The sequence below is a fragment of the Anser cygnoides genome, chromosome Z (genome assembly GCF_040182565.1).
Source record: "Anser cygnoides isolate HZ-2024a breed goose chromosome Z, Taihu_goose_T2T_genome, whole genome shotgun sequence".
In the NCBI taxonomy this organism is placed as follows: Eukaryota; Metazoa; Chordata; class Aves; order Anseriformes; family Anatidae; genus Anser; species Anser cygnoides.
In genome coordinates, this window is record NC_089912.1 from 72,639,858 (window position 1) to 72,657,328 (window position 17,471).

At 44.4% G+C, this 17,471-nt stretch overlaps 1 protein-coding gene and 1 long non-coding RNA gene across 7 annotated transcripts in view; one reads left to right on the forward strand and one right to left on the reverse strand.

Moving 5' to 3' along the window:
• Positions 1 to 6,002, forward strand: part of LOC106035612 (uncharacterized) — an 81,540-nt gene extending 75,538 nt beyond the window's left edge. For 4 of the 5 annotated variants that reach the window (XR_010827937.1, XR_010827941.1, XR_007158615.2 and 1 more), the window contains one exon: positions 538 to 6,002. This is a non-coding gene — a long non-coding RNA (uncharacterized lncRNA). The remainder of the gene's footprint in view (positions 1 to 537) is intronic. The other variant, XR_010827939.1, reaches the window with a different exon arrangement.
• Positions 1 to 6,383, reverse strand: part of ANKRD55 (ankyrin repeat domain 55) — a 51,014-nt gene extending 44,631 nt beyond the window's left edge. For both annotated transcript variants that reach the window (XM_013180512.3, XM_013180513.3), the window contains exon 1: positions 6,022 to 6,383. In XM_013180512.3, coding sequence (XP_013035966.1) covers positions 6,022 to 6,061 — 40 coding nt within the window. In that variant the 5' untranslated portion in view covers positions 6,062 to 6,383. The remainder of the gene's footprint in view (positions 1 to 6,021) is intronic.
• Positions 6,384 to 17,471: the final 11,088 nt, after the last annotated feature.

Below are 17,471 nucleotides of genomic sequence, written 5' to 3' on the forward strand. Positions count from 1 at the left end.
AGTAAATATGCTTGAATGTCTATTTCTTGCTTTTATATGGCATTTTATAATTTAGAAACACTTCTTGGAAGTAAAAATGATTAGCTGCCAACGTTTGGCAATACATTCTTCATTGGGATTGGGATTCTGAACATACTTTTCAACTCTGAGAGTCACACAGGTGACCAATGCAGAGCATGTTGCTTTCTTCATTATCGTTTTTCCATGGAAAGCATTGAGTTTGAAGCTACGCTATTTTTATGACTTTCTATCTACTGAATTTAAACACAAGTGATTATTTTTTGTGGCCCTTGCAATGGAAGGAAAACCTTCACAAGCCTGTGTTGCAGGACCAGTCCCTGAACAGATTTTGGTTCCTAAAGGACTGAATGAGAAGATTTTCCTCGTTTATGGATTCTCTTTTACTAGTAACATGCTTCCAGGCTGCTCATCCCATGTTGCGCGTACCTACATTTCCGTTGGCTTCAGGTGGCTATTAACCTCTTAGCTCCAGGAGTCAAATTAATTATTATTAATTTTTTTTTTTTTTTGGTGTAGGGTCAAACCTGATGTCACAATGAAGGTGTTTGCTTTTGGTCAGCTACAGTCTCATCTTTACTTTTGAAAGAGGAATTTCTGATCTCTGCTAACTCAGAAAGAAGGTACAGCTGCAGTGCGATGTACTGTTCGCCATGGCTGCGGTCAGAACTCAGAGCACAACTGTTGTCCCACCACTGCACCGCCTTGTTAACAGGAGAAAGTAAAGCTGATGCCTTAATCACATGAGAAAGTTGATTAAAGGAAAGACAGGTTAAGCGACTGATGACTTTTCCTAATGGTTGTGTTTTCTGGAAATAGCATAAATACATAAGCAGTGCAGAAAAGGTGTTTAAAGAGAATTTGAAAAGTGTTAGTAAAGTCTTTTTAATATTACCACATTGATATAAATTATATTAAACATTATATATATATATATTTGAGCGAGAAAAGAACTTTAAAGATAATTTTAAAGTATTTGCCACCCTATTCTTGCTTGTGGTCACATGTGGCAGATGAACCCTCATTAGCTCCACACTGGACTTTACAACCCAGTGTAATTGCCCACACAAGACCTTCTGTGCGTGGGACACCATCATCACTCTCTGCTTTAAAACTTGGCTGCCAAGGAAATGCAATTAACTCTTACCTGGGAAAGGTTAGTATCTCAAATCTGGAGCTCTGATTATGAGTTTGGGAAAACTGGAGAGCTGATATTGAATCTGCCTTCACCAGTGCAGAGATTCCCATTTCATCACTACTCCACTGAAGTGAATTTCCTTTCTTTTTCTCCTCTAATTGGTCTTTTAAATTACACATTTGGTAAAATTTGTAAATTAAAAACGCTAACTTGGTTTCTGTTCTACCCGAGAGTCTATCACTCAACAAACCGGTCATTTGGCCCAGAAGCTCTGACCTGCGTGCTACTCAGGGTGCTTGGGAGATCAGGGGAGATGAAGAGCCCTTGCATCTGGACAGTCATCATCAGTGACTAGTACATGAATAAAGAGGAGACTTTACCACAGTGCCCATTAATCATGTTTCTGTATCAAAACAAATCTGCAAACTGCTCTCGCAATTGTTAAACTCAGCAAACAGATGTTAAAACAAGCTCACATCTGGTACTTAAAGTGAGCTGTGCAACGGGCTGGGTGGAAAGCAAAGGGACAAGGCAGGGATTCACCGCTGGCACTGCTCCCCTTGGCCAATCTGGAGGTACCCAGGAGGTACCAGCTGAGAGCACTGACAAAACGCCTCTCACAGCTGCACGTGGTGGCTATCTCATGGGACTGGTACAGAGAAGGTGCTGCTGGCATGGGGAAAGAAATCATCAGATGTACGGGTACAGATAGTAGATCAAAGGGGCCATCATCTCCTTTTATCCATTACACGTATAACTTTTATTCTTTTTGCTGTTTAGCCTTGTAATAACTGTTACATTTTCCTACTGTGAGTCTGGAGTAGAGCAATCCAGGCAGAAAAGAAATCCTCTGTCTCCTGAGCAGAACAGTTGCTTACCCAGAGGGCAAGGTGGCGGGAAGATGAAAGGCATGGATGCACACCTGCACTTGGGGCACAGGTTCCCTCTACCATTTTTCACTTAACTGAAACCAAAACGCTTTCTCCCCTGTGGCTTTGCTGTCCCCAGAGCAATTGTTCTCCTACATAAGGAGAGGAAGCCAAATTCTGAATGATGAATGAACGAGTGAATGAATGGATGAATGAACGGATGAATGAGTTTTCCTTGCACCTGCTTTTAGCAGAGCATGGACTTCATGCCTGCTAGGGGACAGTGGCATGAAGCCATGTCCAGGGTGTCTCTAACATGACCAGTGTCTCTGGTGAGGGGAGAGGGGGGAGACAGACGTGTGGTCTTCTGATGCTTCATGTGACTGGGAGTAGGGAAAGCCAAGAGGTCCTGGATGGCATTCACCCTGCCTGCACTTGGCTGCAGGTGATGTGGTGTCTCCTGTTTCATCTTCCTCCAGCTTACCCTGTCCAGGAATGAGGGGGCCTGGCTGCAAAGTTTGTAGGGCCTTTCTTTTGGCAGACACCTTCCTGGGCTGAGGAGGAATGTTTTGGAGAGTGGGCATTTTGCAGAAGATGACAGAGAGGTACTGAGTGGCTCCCTCCTCTCCTGCTGGGGAGCTGGGCTGCAGCTTGGGGCACCAGCATCGTGCGCCATAAAGGGACCACAAACAGCCAAATGCTTGTCCCTCTGTCTGCAAATGTGTTAGCTTTACTTCTTTTATTGTCTTTCAGTTCTGTAAATGCCAGTGAGCACTGGTGCTGTTTCAGATGCATTGTATTTTGGAAAAATACTGTGCCACTGGTGAACGGAAGCTTCAGGAAGGAAGAAGGTCCAACTAACAGCCAGCGTGTGGAGCATGGGGAGGGAGAAACAACAGGCTGGCACAGCAGTGCTGTAGAAAGGTCTGAAAGAGCCTGAAAGAGCAAAGACCAAATGCCATACAAGGTTGAGACATTTTCTTTCATAGCTAAAATACTCAGAAAGCACCAAACTTAAAAGACAATTTATTTGAAATAAGCTGCAGTATTTTTAAAGCGTGTCATTTGTTCCAGATAGAATGTCTTTTGGGCTGAAAGGAGGTGTATAAAGAAACATACAGAGTGATCACAGGATTTATAGCAATGAAATTACACTGACTGTGATGCTAACACTCCTCTAGATTCTCATGTGAAGGATGTCTGCTGTACTTGATTTGTGATGTTGGTTGACCTGTTGTTTTGTAAAGTGAATATTGGATGTACGTAAGTGCTCACTTCCTATTGCATTGGATTTCAAAGATCTAAATAAAGTCATTGCAGGTTAGCTTAGTGTATGTGGTGTGGACAATGACAGATTTAGCCCTGCTAAAATTCATGAATTTTTAGAACTGGAAGACGGATGACAATAATTTATGTTAACTGGGGGGAAGAAATATTTATGTATATAATTTACTCCCCTCTTTCATGCAAACACACCCTATCGCACCCCACCTCCACCTCCCACCCCCCATGCTTCTCCCCTCCCCACCCACCCAGTAGCCAAACTCCTGATTTTCCGGGGTTTATCAGCAGGACACAATACTAGACAGCTACATGATTTCAGCAAAAAGATGCTTCCTGGTTTCACCAAAAGACAACGAATCCCGAACACGGACTGAAATGCACCACTGTGATCTCACTTTGCAGTGACTTTTACCACTGGAAAAACCCTTTGCATCCAGCGGATGCAATTAGCATCCCCTTCTCCCAGCTCCCTGATGTCCCAAGCAATGGGATGTGCCTCTCGGCTGTACTGGGATAACCTATGTCAGCAGTGGTAGGCATCTCCTGGTCTTAGCGTGTTAGTGGATGAATGCAAATCTTTTGAAATCGTAACTCTCTCTCTAATATTACAGATTTACCGATTGCTTAACAAAATAATAACCCCTGTGTGTGCCTGGCTGTGAGTGTAGCAGCCCAGGTCTTGTCTGGGTCCTCTGTTTACACAGTAAACATCAGAAGCCAGGTACAGCACGCATTTGTATGGCACTGAACAGTGTTGAGAGGGGAGCAGGATCTGATAATGGCTTTTTGAAGCCCCACATTGCTACTGCTATCACTATTCATAGTAAGATAAGCTATTAATGAGTGATGTCACAGAAGTGTTTCAAAGAGGCTGTGTGATTTTTAAGCCTGGAACCTTGTTTTTTTTGATCTGTAGCTGAGAGGAGTTTTCTGGTGGGTGGGATGGAGAATGGGATTGTAGGGTAAGATTTATTGGTCTGACAGATACTGATTTGGTGTGCTTGATAGCTAGTCAGAATTATACCTTTTTTATAAATTGCTCCAATGAGCAGCATGCTCTTTCTCCTTAAAAAATACTCTTTCTGCTTAAATTGGTAATGTGTCATGTGTCAAGGGCTGACGTGCTATTTAGCTAAAATCCACCATGCACTCTGCGTCTCGAATAGAGCTCTCTTTGTGCGATAACTAGTGGTTTCAGTGTTCCCTTGCTGTGCGCTGCCTGCTCCTGCAGGCGCTCCCTGTCCTCCTCCCACGCAGCAAGTGGGGAGTACAGGCAGCGAAGTCTGATCCTCTGGTGAGCCAGCAGCTCCTGCGGCGGAGCGGGGACGGTGGGTGCACCTGGAGGGGGGTATTGCTGGGGAGGTGCTGTGAGCGCAGCGTGGCACGGGGATGGGGGACGGAGCTGGGTGGACACAGGGATGGGGTCGGTGTGCAGAGTCCTGGCAGGAGGAGGGGAGCAGAGCAGAAGTCATGGGAGGTGCTGGGAGATGTCACCCCCCGTCTCTCTCATTTCTATCCGGATAAGTGGTTTGGATCAGTGGTCTCCTGCACTGTTCTCTGCTCCCTTATCCATCTGGAGACCTCACTGCTCCTCCCCAGCCCTGGTTGGGCTCCAGCCTCACTGCTCACACCACTTCCATCAGCTCCGTGCCCATCAGCAAGGTGTCCCCTCACCCTCCCCAGGCTCCAAGCACGTCCGTGTTGGGGTGCAGCACACAGTGCCTGCAGAAGGAGAGCTCAACAAAGCCTGCTGGGTGCTGCCAAAGCTCGGTCAGCCCCACACCTCTGTCCTTTCAAGGAAAATGTCCCAAACACGATTTTCACATGATCCAGGAGAAACTGTCTGTGTTTCCGTGGCACACATACATGCCTCAGCCTGTTTGGTGTGGGGCGAGCGTGGCTACATCAGCTTTGACTCTTTTCAGGCATGCACGGGAAACTGTGGCCACTGCATACAAATGATTTTGCAAGCTGACTTACAGAGAAATTTGTTGCAACACAGATAATCAGACAGTGACTGCTTCCTGCTCTGAGAATGTGAAAGGAATACCACTGTACAGAGGATTAAGCTACAGGAGAGAAAAGCTTGTACAGTCAGATAAACGCATGAAATTAAACCATTTAACTTAAAAACAGATGACAAAGTGACATTAGTATTTCTATAGCAACCTTACTATGTAGAAAATCTTCACTTTGGTTCTTTAAAATATATCTTAAATTCATAGTTATGGAAATACTTACCTATACAGCTAACATCTACTGAAGCAAAGTCAGTCACTTATCACCATCTAGTCCTCTCAGTGTATACTATTTAGTATATTAATAAAACCAGCTTTTCTTAATTTTTTACTCCATTTTAAATTGCTTCGATTGCTAATGTGGAAATTGTTTTATAAATATATATATCCATAAAAGCACCAATATACAATATAAACAATAAATGCATTGCATTCATCTCTCAGTGTTAGGCATAAGAGCAATCAAATGCTGTAGCTTATCTGCTGAAATATGTTATCTTTAAAAATAACTTTAGCTTCAGGCTGAAATATCCACGCCTGAAACTGATGGAAGGGATTCCCTCCCGTGTAACAAAAATAGATCGCCATGAGACCTGATCTTTTCCAAAAATTCTTGCCATTCATTCTGCCAAGTAACATTCATACATTTGCCTGGGAGTACCAGAGATTTTTGAAATTAGGAGCAGTGACTTACCTTTGTGCTGATCAAACACGGATGAGGAACTGAAATCCATTGTGATCTATCTCATTATTTACAACCAGACCAGGCAAAAAGCACCTCTGGGGTTTCCAGGGAGGAATTCTACATATTACAGCAAACAATTCAGTGGTAGCTGTCACCCATCTTCTTGTCAGAGAATTAAACTCGCTTTATGTTTGCACGTTGTTGTCATGATCATTAGCCTGATGGGAACGGAATACTCTGTTTGCTAGGGATGCTCTTAAAATTACATCCCTGGAAGCGCAACCGAGCTTTTGAAAAACGTCTTCAATGAGCAAGACTGCCTGCGAGCATCTCTGAGAGATGCTGCAGCTCTCCCAGCCTCGGCAGCAGAGTGCTGCCCGTAGACAAACAAGCCTCAGAGGGTGAATGGGACCGTGCTGGCACACGGAGCATGTGCAGAGCTGCGGTGCAGCCTGGGTGCCGCCGGCCTCGCTGTGCTGGTCCAGCGGCATGTGCTGCGCTCGCCGACAGCCCCGCCGGGGCCACTGCACGGGCCGCTGCGTCTGAGGGTGGTTATTCACATCATGTTTTCAGAGGTTGCCTGCTTCTTGATTTAACTGCTCTATGCAGAGCATAAAAAACCAAGCCGTTGCTGTCTTAGTGTATTAATACCTGATTAATGTACAAGGTGCAACGAAAGGATGGCTCTCAGTAACTGAGGAGCACATCATTGTTGCTGAAGTAGGTAGTGATGCTCCAACGGTGCAGTACAACAAATATAATAGTTCAAAGGGTGCTCCAAACCTCCTGTGTCTACAAAACCAACAGCAGATTCGTGTCTTCAAGCTGTTATTTGGGTTGGGCCTGTGCCTCCCTAAGCTGGGAACTCAGACTGTGTAATGTAAAGGGGAAGTGACCCTGCTGAGCTTTGCTTCTTTGACCAGAGGATGTATTTAGCCTTATAAAGCAGGGAGGTGAGTATAACAAATAATCACCCTGTCTTACATTTCATGTGGGAAGATCTAAGTTGTAGCTGTGACATGTTCTCCCTTCTCTAGCCACAGTTTTATCTGGCCAGGTTAAGGTTGTTTGCATGGCAGAAATAACAATAAGTAACAATAAATGGGCTGATTTGGTACGTAACTGGAGCAGGGGATCACCAGGTCTTTTCTTGAAACAGTGCCAGGGGGCTGCTGGTTTGGAGGGATACAGGCAAGCTTACCTAGCACTGCTGCGTTGGAAAAGATTTGCCACTGCTGCTGAGGAAGGCAAGCTAACATACGAAAATTATGGAAGGCAATGCACTTCTTGTCCAAGAGTGCAGAGAGGATCTACAATAAAACTATATCCACATTAGGTCAGCCCTAGACATTATTCACCCCATTGACTGTATTCTGCTGCATTGACTGACTCCTGTGGCTACAACAGATCCAAGAGATATAACTTACACGTAGGCACAGCAGGAGGTGTATCCGCAGCTGATTCACATCCCGGACATCTGTGTCTGACCCTAAATCCAAACTATATGTTTGGGAAAGATTGTATGGTCCAGGAAGCAGTACAGCCTTGACAGACTGAAACTGCAGACCAGAGATGAAATTTTCCAAAATGTGACAGTGTGATCTGCTCAAGGGTCCTGACCGTGAGAGCTGTGTGGTGGGACTGTGGGGCAAGAAGCTAGCTCTGTTCGTCTCTTCTGCTGACTTGTTCACGCTTGGCTCATTTCTGGCTTTGTTACAGTGGGGAGGGATCCACCATGTGGCAACTGCTGGTTGTGCACAGACGTGTGAGCAGGGTATGTCTGGGGTTACGTGGCAAGGTTTTGTTGGTAGCAGGGGGCTGCAGGGGTGGCGTTTGTGAGCAGAGCCCAGCAGCTGCCCCATGTCAGAGCAGAAAGTGTTTTTTAGTTTGCTTTTAGTTCTCACTGTTCTAGTCTGCTGGTGTTGGTTAATATATTACATTAATCTCTCTATGCTGAGCCTGTTTTGCCCGTCATGATAACTGTTGAGTGATTTTCCTGTCCTTATCTCAACCCTTGAGCCCTTTGCATCGTATTTTCTCCCCTTTCCCTTTGAGGAGGGGAGTGAGGGAACGGCATGGCAGATTTCAGCTGCCCAGCTGGGTGAAACCACCACAGGTATAACGCAGACGGTCGGCATCTGTCGCCTTCACCAGGAGGGTGGCTCGGCTGGTGGCTCTGGCTCTCACCTGGCTCTCAGACAGCCCTCAGGTCTAACACCTCGGTGCTGCTCAAAGACCTGTGGCCGCTGTGGCCTCCGTGGAGAAGAGGCAGGAGCTGGAGGCAGGTCTCTTGGGCGGCTTGTGGTCAGGCACTTCGAACTGCAGGTTATCACACCCTCTGACCTTCAGAAGGCCCCACAAGTGGCCCCTGCTGCCTGCGTGTGGCATGAGGCTCTCTGTCCTTTGTGTGCAGTGTTTCTGCTCAGTTATCTCTCTGCATCCATTTCACACCCCAACACTGCCAGTCCCCTTGTTTGGCCTTCGCAGGGCACTCGGAGCAGCCGTGCATGCTCCTGTTGGAGCACTCCCAGGGGCCAGCAGCACCAGGAGTGGTGTTCCCCTGCTTTCTTCACAAGCCTGGATGTTTGCACACTTAGTACTGCTTGGTAAGCATGTAATCTCATGAATGGAAGTAAAAGTGAACAAAAAGGATAGAATCAACCTTCACTTTCAGCTCCTATTAAATGATAATGATTTAATTATATTAATAGTAATTTGATTATAAATTATTTCAAGTACCATGCTGTACATAAACTGACTCCTGATTGGATTTTGGATTTGGATTGGGTTGTGCTTCCTTGTGGGGACTGATCCAGGGCCCAGCCAAATGAGCACAATCTCTCTTGCAATGACCAGATAAAACCGTGACTAGGGAATGGAGAACGTGTCACAGCTACAACTTAGAGCTTCCCACAGGAAATGTAAGACAGACTGTTTGTTCTACTTGCTTCCCTGCTTTATAAGGCTAAATACATCCTCTGCTAAGTCAATATGAATTTTTGCCTTTGACTTCAATGGAATGAGGGTGGCTCCAATGGTGCTATTGTTTTAGATATCACTAGCATCCTCTGAGGCAAATTTAGCAAAAAGCAAATCACACCTGAGAGACTGTTCTGCAATTATAGTAGACTGTCAAGCAGTAACTGTATCTATTAGTATTGTTTTTCCAAATGATAATCTGTGTGCAATGAACTAAAGCAAATTTTTATTTTTGCTCCAAGTGTTGGGTATTGGAAGGAGCGGGAAGTCTCCAGTGAGTTTGTCACCCTTACCATTTAGTAGCTGTCTCTCTTATAGAATAGTTTGTGTTGGAAGGGACCTTAAAGACCACCCAGTTCCACCCCCTTGCCATGGGCAGGGACACCTCCCACCAGACCAGGTTGCCCAGAGCCCCATCCAGCCTGGCCTTGAGCACCTCCAGGGATGGGGCATCCACAGCTCCTCTGGGCAGCCTGTGCCAGGGCCTCACCACCCTCACAGTAAAAAAATTCTTCCTTATATCTAATCTAAATCTACCCTCTTTTAGTTTAAAGGCATTCCCCCTTGTCCTATCACGCCACCCCCTGACAAAGAGTCCCTCCCCAGCTTTGCCGTAGGCCCCTTTAGGCACCGGAAGGCCACTGTAAGGTCTTCCTGGGGTATTCTCTTCTCCAGGCTGAACAACCCCAGAGAGTCTTATTTGAAAATCAAATTGAATTGAAATCTGAATTTTGACAGAACCTGGGACCTACGTTCATATTCAGTGGTAATAAGACATCAACACAGTTCTTGAATATTACTCCAGCAGTAATCTGCTCAGATGACCATCAGCCAAGCCTGAATCTTCAGACAAAGCCCGTTGGCACCAGAGTGGATGGAGACAGATTAAACAGGCTGTGAATACCGAATGTGTGTTGGACTTTATGGAAGCTCCAATTCTGAACATTCAATTCAGATACAGTGGAACATTCCAAAATTTTTCAGTAAAATTACCCATCACACTGACTAAATTTTATCAGCTGACAGAGATGTCTTCTGAAGACTTTTTCCAGTGTTGGAAGCAGCTGAGGAACACTGAACAAAAAGTACAGGATCTCTCTCTTTACCTTCCAAAGACTTCCTTGTGGTATTTTCAGGTCTGAAACTGCATTCAGTGCCTCTGGTGTGGTGTAAGGCCAGTTTTAAGAGACAGGGAAGCGGGCCAGCCAGATGCGCATGCGGAGCAGCAAAAGGGGTGGGTGTGGACACCTGTCAAGGCAGGAGAGCCAAAGTACACGTGTGTCTGCCCAGGGAGCACATCTGTGTTAGTGGCACCATGGAGCTTGAACTGGGGAGTGTGGAGTGGATTACACAGCTAGAGGGAAATTTGTGTTCAAGCCTTTGTATTGTTATTATTATTACTATTATTACCACCACCACCACCGCCATCATCATCATCATCATCATCATCATTATCATTGTTGTTATGTATTCCATTATTGCTTGCTCTAGAAGATAACATAAGGAAGAAGGAAGGTGTCCGCTCCAGATCAGATCAAACATTCATCTACCTCAGTCACTGCAGTGTCTAAATGGCACTTGCCAGCAGCTTTATGGTGAACTGCAAGACAAGCGTGTAGTGGTTCCTCTGAGCTCTGTTCTGGTCTCCGGCATTTTTCAGCCCAGGGTCCTGCTGAATGCAGCCTCTAAAGCAGCCCTGTAATTTTGCAGGGTTCCAGTAGGTGGTGGGGTCTGATTAATACTTGGCTCTTTGAACCAGCAGAAACAGCTCTAAATGGAGAGGCTTGCATTGTTTTTCTATTAAATTCTTTTAAACAAAGGAAGAAAAATTCGTTTGTGGGAAAGCAGTAATCTCTGACATTATGCTGTGCATTAAGAATTCCTGCAAATTAACGAAGTTCCATTCCAGATATCAAACAGCAGTACAGAGCATGACTAATCATCTGTGAATGGTAAGCTTTGAGAGCCTCTCTATAAACCCTTGTGATAGTAAAGTTTCATTGCTAACATACATGAAAAGCTTAACATGTTTTTAACATATACAACTCCAAAACTCTATTTTAAATCAGGAAAATTGTCATTTAGAGGTAAATTCAATACAAGTGGGTTGAAAGCAGCGTTGGGAAGCGTGCATCAAAAGGACAAATCACTCTGGCAGGTGTATCTGTGTCTGTATAGTTAGAAGGCAAAGGGAGGAGGTCAGCATTGCCCCAGGAGAAGCTGGTGGGGCTGCCTCCATCCCAGCAGGTGGGATGTACACATTGGGAACTCCTGTCCACTGCCACAGGCTTGCTGGGACAGCCAAGTCAGCTCGTCTTCCTTACAGTATTTGGAGCAATAATACCAGTGGATTGATTCCTGATCCTCGCTGCGAGGCTATTCACACCTTTCTGCTGCTGTGTGCTTTCTGTAGTAGTTTTGCTGTAAGACAGGACAGCTGGGCTGGCAAGAACAGCGTTCACTGCTTTGGGAGCGCTGCCTGCTGTGGCAGTGGTTGTGTCTGCACTGTGCAGGGGAACGCTACGTGGCAGTGTAACAAATGCAGGCAGGTGAAACTGCACAGAAAACAGGAACTTCCAGTCAGAATTCGGTTCAGAGGGGAGCCGGGTCATTACCTGTTTGTGGGCACTTTAATATTATGTGAAAGGCAAATATAAAACACCCAGCCCAATTAGCTTTTCTTGTAGAAACAGTAGGAATCTATTTTTTTTTCCTCTCATAGTGCTATTGTTTCACATGAATCCCCTCTGTTCCTCATTTCTCTTTACAACATAAAGATACCAGCCAGCTATGCCTCCTCTTCTCTCTGTAGCAAGCCATGGAAGCCCACACTGTTTTATTTAGTCTTGTTTCTTTTAATCCTTTTTCTGCCTCTTAATGCAGAAACCAAAGGACAATAACAAGATCATATACCACAACCATAACTTTACATTGTGTTCTTTCTAATGATTTCAGTTTCATATATTGGTGGGTGTTTCTGTGGCAGAGTAACTACATGTTTTTGGGATGCGGGGTCCTCCAGTGAAAACCCAGAATTTGCTTCCAGCTCTTCCCCAGACATCTCATCACCTCGCTGCTTGTGTGTCACGCTTCAGGAAAGTTATGAAGGGGCACAATGGAATAATGGGGGAGTTGTGAAGGCATAACTACAACTGGTGGCAAATCAGATTTATACATGGGAAAAGTGAAGAGGTTGCTGGAAAAAAAGAAAAAAGAGTAATGAAAAGAAAAAAGAGTAATGTAATTGAAAATAAAATAGAAAATAGAAAATAGAAAATAGAAAACAGAAAATAAAAGAAGAAAAGAAAAGAAAAGAAAAGAAAAGAAAAGAAAAGAAAAGAAAAGAAAAGAAAAGAAAAGAAAAGAAAAGAAAAGAAAAGAAAAGAAAAGAAAAGAAAAGAAAAGAAAAGAAAAGAAAAAAGAAAAGAAAAGAAAGAAAAGAAAAGAAAAGAAAAGAAAAGAAAAGAAAAGAAAAGAAAAGAAAAGAAAAGAAAAGAAAAGAAAAGAAAAGAAAAGAAAAGAGAAAGGAAAGGAAAGGAAAAGGAAAGGAAAGGAAAGGAAAGGAAAGGAAAGGAAAGGAAAGGAAAGGAAAGGAAAGGAAAGGAAAGGAAGGAAAGGAAAGGAAAGGAAAGGAAAGGAAAGGAAAGGAAAGGAAAGGAAAGGAAAGGAAAGGAAAGGAAAGGAAAGGAAAGGAAAGGAAAGGAAAGGAAAGGAAAGGAAAGGAAAGAAAGAAAAGAAAAGAAAAGAAAAGAAAAGAAAAGAAAAGAAAAGAAAAGAAAAGAGAAAAGAAAAGAAAAGAAAAGAAAAGAAAAGAAAAGAAAAGAAAAGAAAAGAAAAAGAAAAGAAAAGAAAAGAAAAGAAAAGAAAAGAAAAGAAAAGAAAAGAAAAGAAAAGAAAAGAAAAGAAAAGAAAAGAAAAGAAAAGAAAAGAAAAGAAAAGAAAAGAAAAGAAAAGAAAAGAAAAGAAAAGAAAAGAAAAAAGAAAAGGAAAAAAAAAGAAAAGAAAAGAGGTATTTGTGACATACAAACTGCAAACTGTGGCATGAAGGGCTTAGTCTTGAATTCTTTACATACCTGAGACTCCTGTTGTTATCTCATCCCAGATTGTGAGCCTTATTTAAGCTTGCAAGTTGATAAGTGCATTAGTAGCAATGAAGCACACAGGTCTGAAGTTTGGTGTTATTACACTTAAACAGAAGAGGCAATTTAACCATGTGCCAATGAAACTCAAACAGAATGCAAACAGTTAGCTGGTATCTTGATTTACCTAGAGCACTCACTGTCAGAATGTGAAGGTAAGCATTTACGCCACAGCATCAGAAGTAAATTCAGAAGAAAACCAAGCTCGTTTGGCAAAACAACAATATCCTTTTGAAGACTTACACTATTAGGGGTGTTGAAAGAACATCATACCAGCAACCCAGCCGGACTCCAGTTTGCAGTAGCACTTAGTAGGGCCTCGATGCAGCCAGGATAGTTCCCAGACTTACAAGACTCTTCATGGACGCCTCTCCACCTGTACAGTAGATGCTGTATTTATTGTGAAATGATGGTGGTACTCAGCAAGCACGGGGTCCTTGTTGTGTCAGGCAGGGCTGAAACCCATCCTGAAACCCTGTTTGAGACCACCGGACTTTTCAGGCTCAGGGACTCTGCTCCTCCAACTTACTGGCAGTGTGGAAGTGGAACAAATAATGGTAATAAAATTCATAGAAAGGAAAAGATCTGCACATATAACTTCACTGATTTTAAATGTTTGAAAGGATGTTTGCAGTACGGCTGTTGTAAAATTTGCTCATTTCTTACTGTGATCTCTGCTGTTGCTGTGCAACAGACACGTAGGAACCTTTTTTTTTTGCTACCGAGAAGTGGCTTTTATGTAATTTTTGAGTCTCAGAGGACCCTTCCTGAGATTACAAAAACCATTCAAGCAGGCCAAAGTGTGGCCTTAAACTGTGTGGGTACTTCAACTGGCAAGAGAAACTGCAAACTCATCGGGATTACTTGAAAACTTGTGCTCATTTGTTCTGCTTACGATGGGCAGGCATGAACTTGCTCGATTCGTGCTCTGACAGAAAGTCAGGCCCGGTTTGTCAGCTCGGGCTCAGCTCCATGCTAGTGCGCTCACACGTTTTTCAGCTTGGATGTCTGTCCACTATATCCACACATGTACATGGAGAAAATAAGAACCAATAGGAACATTTCCTCTGCAAATATAATTGAAACCTCCAGGTATGTTGGCAATTCACAGATTAAGCACTGTAAATGTTTTTTCCTAAATAGTCCCATGCAGTGGGCAGAGTGCAGCAAGATGCGAGCTGAGCAGGTGCTGTGTGATCTCAGTGCGCAGCACAGAAATTTTAGGCCATTTCTCCTGGAAAAGGTAAGTTTCTTCTTGACTCCACATGGCTGTGGGAGGAATGGGAACAGGAGAGCAGAAGAGATGAGGTGCCAAAGGTACCTCCAGCAAGTGCAGCTCAGCTAAAACTGGAAGAATTGCTGCTCAGAAACCGGCCAGGGCTGCTCCTTTATGGCTCGCTCAAGGATACACGGCTCCGCCAACACAAGTCCAGATGCAGGGCTGTGGCTTTCCCATTTTATCCCAGGGGGTGACAACAAAATAATCCAGTGGAAAGCTACCACTGCGTAACCAACACAGTTTTGCACTGCTCCAAACACCGGAGGGTGCCAGCAGGGCATAACCACGGCACAAAATGGGGCCTTGCAGTGGCACAGCGTGGCCCCAGGTGGTGCAGAGCTGGGTGCTGGGGGGAGGCAGCAGCCATGCAGAGGAGCACGGCTGGGCGTTGTGCTCGGTTTGCTGTGGCACACAGTAGGTGACAAGCAAAACCACACAGCTTCCTCCCCACCCTGCCGGGCCGCGCCAGGCTGCCTCGCCAAAGATCAAACCCGCGCAGAACTTCCTGGCACAACTGCTGCTCTTCTGATCTGATATTTTTTATTTATTTTTTATTTTTTTTAATTTTTTTTCAGTCTGGTTTGGCAGGCTTCAATTTAAAAAATCTTAGAAAAGAGTGAAGTTAAGGCAAACGATGAAAGTGTGGTCCCTTTGACAATGGCCCCCCACCAGACACACGAGCAGGCATCACAGCTTATTTGGAGATGTGGCTGGTAGGGAAGTGTCTTTGCTGCAGGTGTCTGTCTGAGAAGACAGCTTTCATGGCAGAAATCACCAGCGACGGCGATGGTGGCCTGGCCTGGCCTGGGCGAGCTGCAGCTGCAGGCGCATGGGCTGCCAGCTGGGGTCAGGGACGGTCCATGCTGGTGGGCGGTGGTGTGGTCCTGCAGCTGGCGAGGCTCTCTGCAGGCACTCCACAAGCTCCCAGGAAGGTCCCATGCCTCCGGGATCTTCCTTGTCCTGGGCGTCTGCCTGGGAGTTAATAAATTATGTGTGTGGTTTTTTTTTTTTTTCTTTATTTGCACTTTTGCTAGCCGAGATGCGTTCAAGCAGCAGTGAATTATTAAGAGGAAAGCGAGCACTCGTCTCCCCCAGGCAATGCAGAGGTGCATTCTGCAGCCCCTGGGTTGTGCCAAACTCTGGCAACCCTCTCTCACACAGTCGGTTTTGGGGTGGCACTGCAGCGCCCAGCAGCAGAAGGGCAATGGCTAAAGGGAAGTGCTTACAGGCAGCAGCCTTTCCTAACTGGAGTCCATAAGTCTCAAGCTGTGAGTTATTATCAGGAAGGGTTAGGGCTGTGTGGCTGTAAACATAGCAAGCACCTTCGCTATTAGAAATAGAGAGTCTTATGGAATAGGCACGGATATTTTTAAACAGAGAAAATAACATGCTTACTTCGCATCGGTTAGCATTGAAGTTGGCTGAATAGTAAAGAAAGACCTTTGTAAATTTTGTTTCTGTTTCAGTGTTGGCTGCGACTTGTGAGGTTGTTTACAATCCACAACTGGTTTGACAGTACATGAATATGAAATTGTCACGTCTGCAAGTCATGAAAATGTCATGAGTCTCAATATGGATGGATGAGAAATTTCAGCTGGTCTTTATTGTTCTGCCGTTCTAAAATATCATCTGTCATCTACTTTTTCTTTTAATTTTATTTTCTCATATTTTTTTTTCCAAAAGTGAAAAGTATACATAAATCTTCTATGATAACTCTGACTTTGCAGGAATTTATGCAAGCAAGCCTGTGGCTTTACACATCAATGAAGCATTTTAGCAAGTTAATTTTGTTATACATCAGGCCCTTAGATGACCACTCAAAGTGAACAACAAATAGTTAACAGTCATTTGCCTAATTACCTTTGGAAAATCACACACACATGGGCACACAACATATATCTATACAAACATACAATAGGATCCTTACCAACTTTTAACTGGGAGCTGGAGCAGATTATGGTTCACCAAAAATAATATTGCGGTGGGCTCAGACACAGAATCAAAGGAGATCTGTATGAAATAAAGCCAGATAACAGACAACCTTATACTGAACTTGCTTAATCCAGGAGGAGATTTACTGGCGGATGGTGGGGAGAGGACAGGAGGCTGGCCTTCCCCTCGGATGTGGCACATGCTTCATGTCACATGCACGGGGAGCAGCTGTGCAGTCTCTCCAAGCCACCCCGTGGCTGCAGCGAGCTCTGGTTAATCCATGGCAGATTTGTAACTCAGCCCAGGTGGGGCTTGTGAAATCTCTTCACCCACACAGCTCCATCCAGCCAGGAACTGTTGTCTAAAATGAAGACAGTGAACATAGACACACAGCCCAATTGCTGAAGCTACTAAAAGTCTGTGCACTTGTCTGGAAAGATGGCTTGTCTGAGCAAGGGCTTCCTGAGGGCCCATCCACATTGCATGATGGCTATCTTCAAAGATACTGAGACTACAGGACCTATGGTATCTGTGAGACCAGTAGGCTGTCACCTCTGGGGTTGTTTCTCCAGCAACAGCGAGCAGCAGGTGTAGAAACTGATCGTATATAGAAAAACCTTTCTGTGGTATATCCTATTACTGGCTAGCCATGCTTCAAAGGCTTTCTGTGCTGGAGGTTGTCCCTCCATGATCATGGGTAAATGTCATCAGTGGATCTATTCCTCATCTGTTTGTCAGGTTATTGGACTTGCAAAAGCTTTTGGCTTCTATGCCATCCTAAAGTACTTGTTTAAATATTTTTGTACCTAGAAATCTTGTACTTTCAGAAACAGTGATTGCTATTCTCTGCAGTATTCCTCATTTTATGGGTGACGCTCCTTCTGCGTAGATGTTCCTTAAGCTGGTAGCCAGTACAGATGCTTTGAGTTTGGTGGAAGTCTGCAACACTGAAAAACAGCAAGATGGTGATTTTTTTTTTCAGTAGAAACAAACTGTTTTTCTCTGCCTAATTTTTACAATTGAGAACCATGCAATGGAATAAATTGAGAGAAGTTATGAGAAGAGCTTCCTGAAATAAATTCTTCTGCAAAAGAGGGAAAGGGATACAGATATTTCTGTGAGCATTTTCT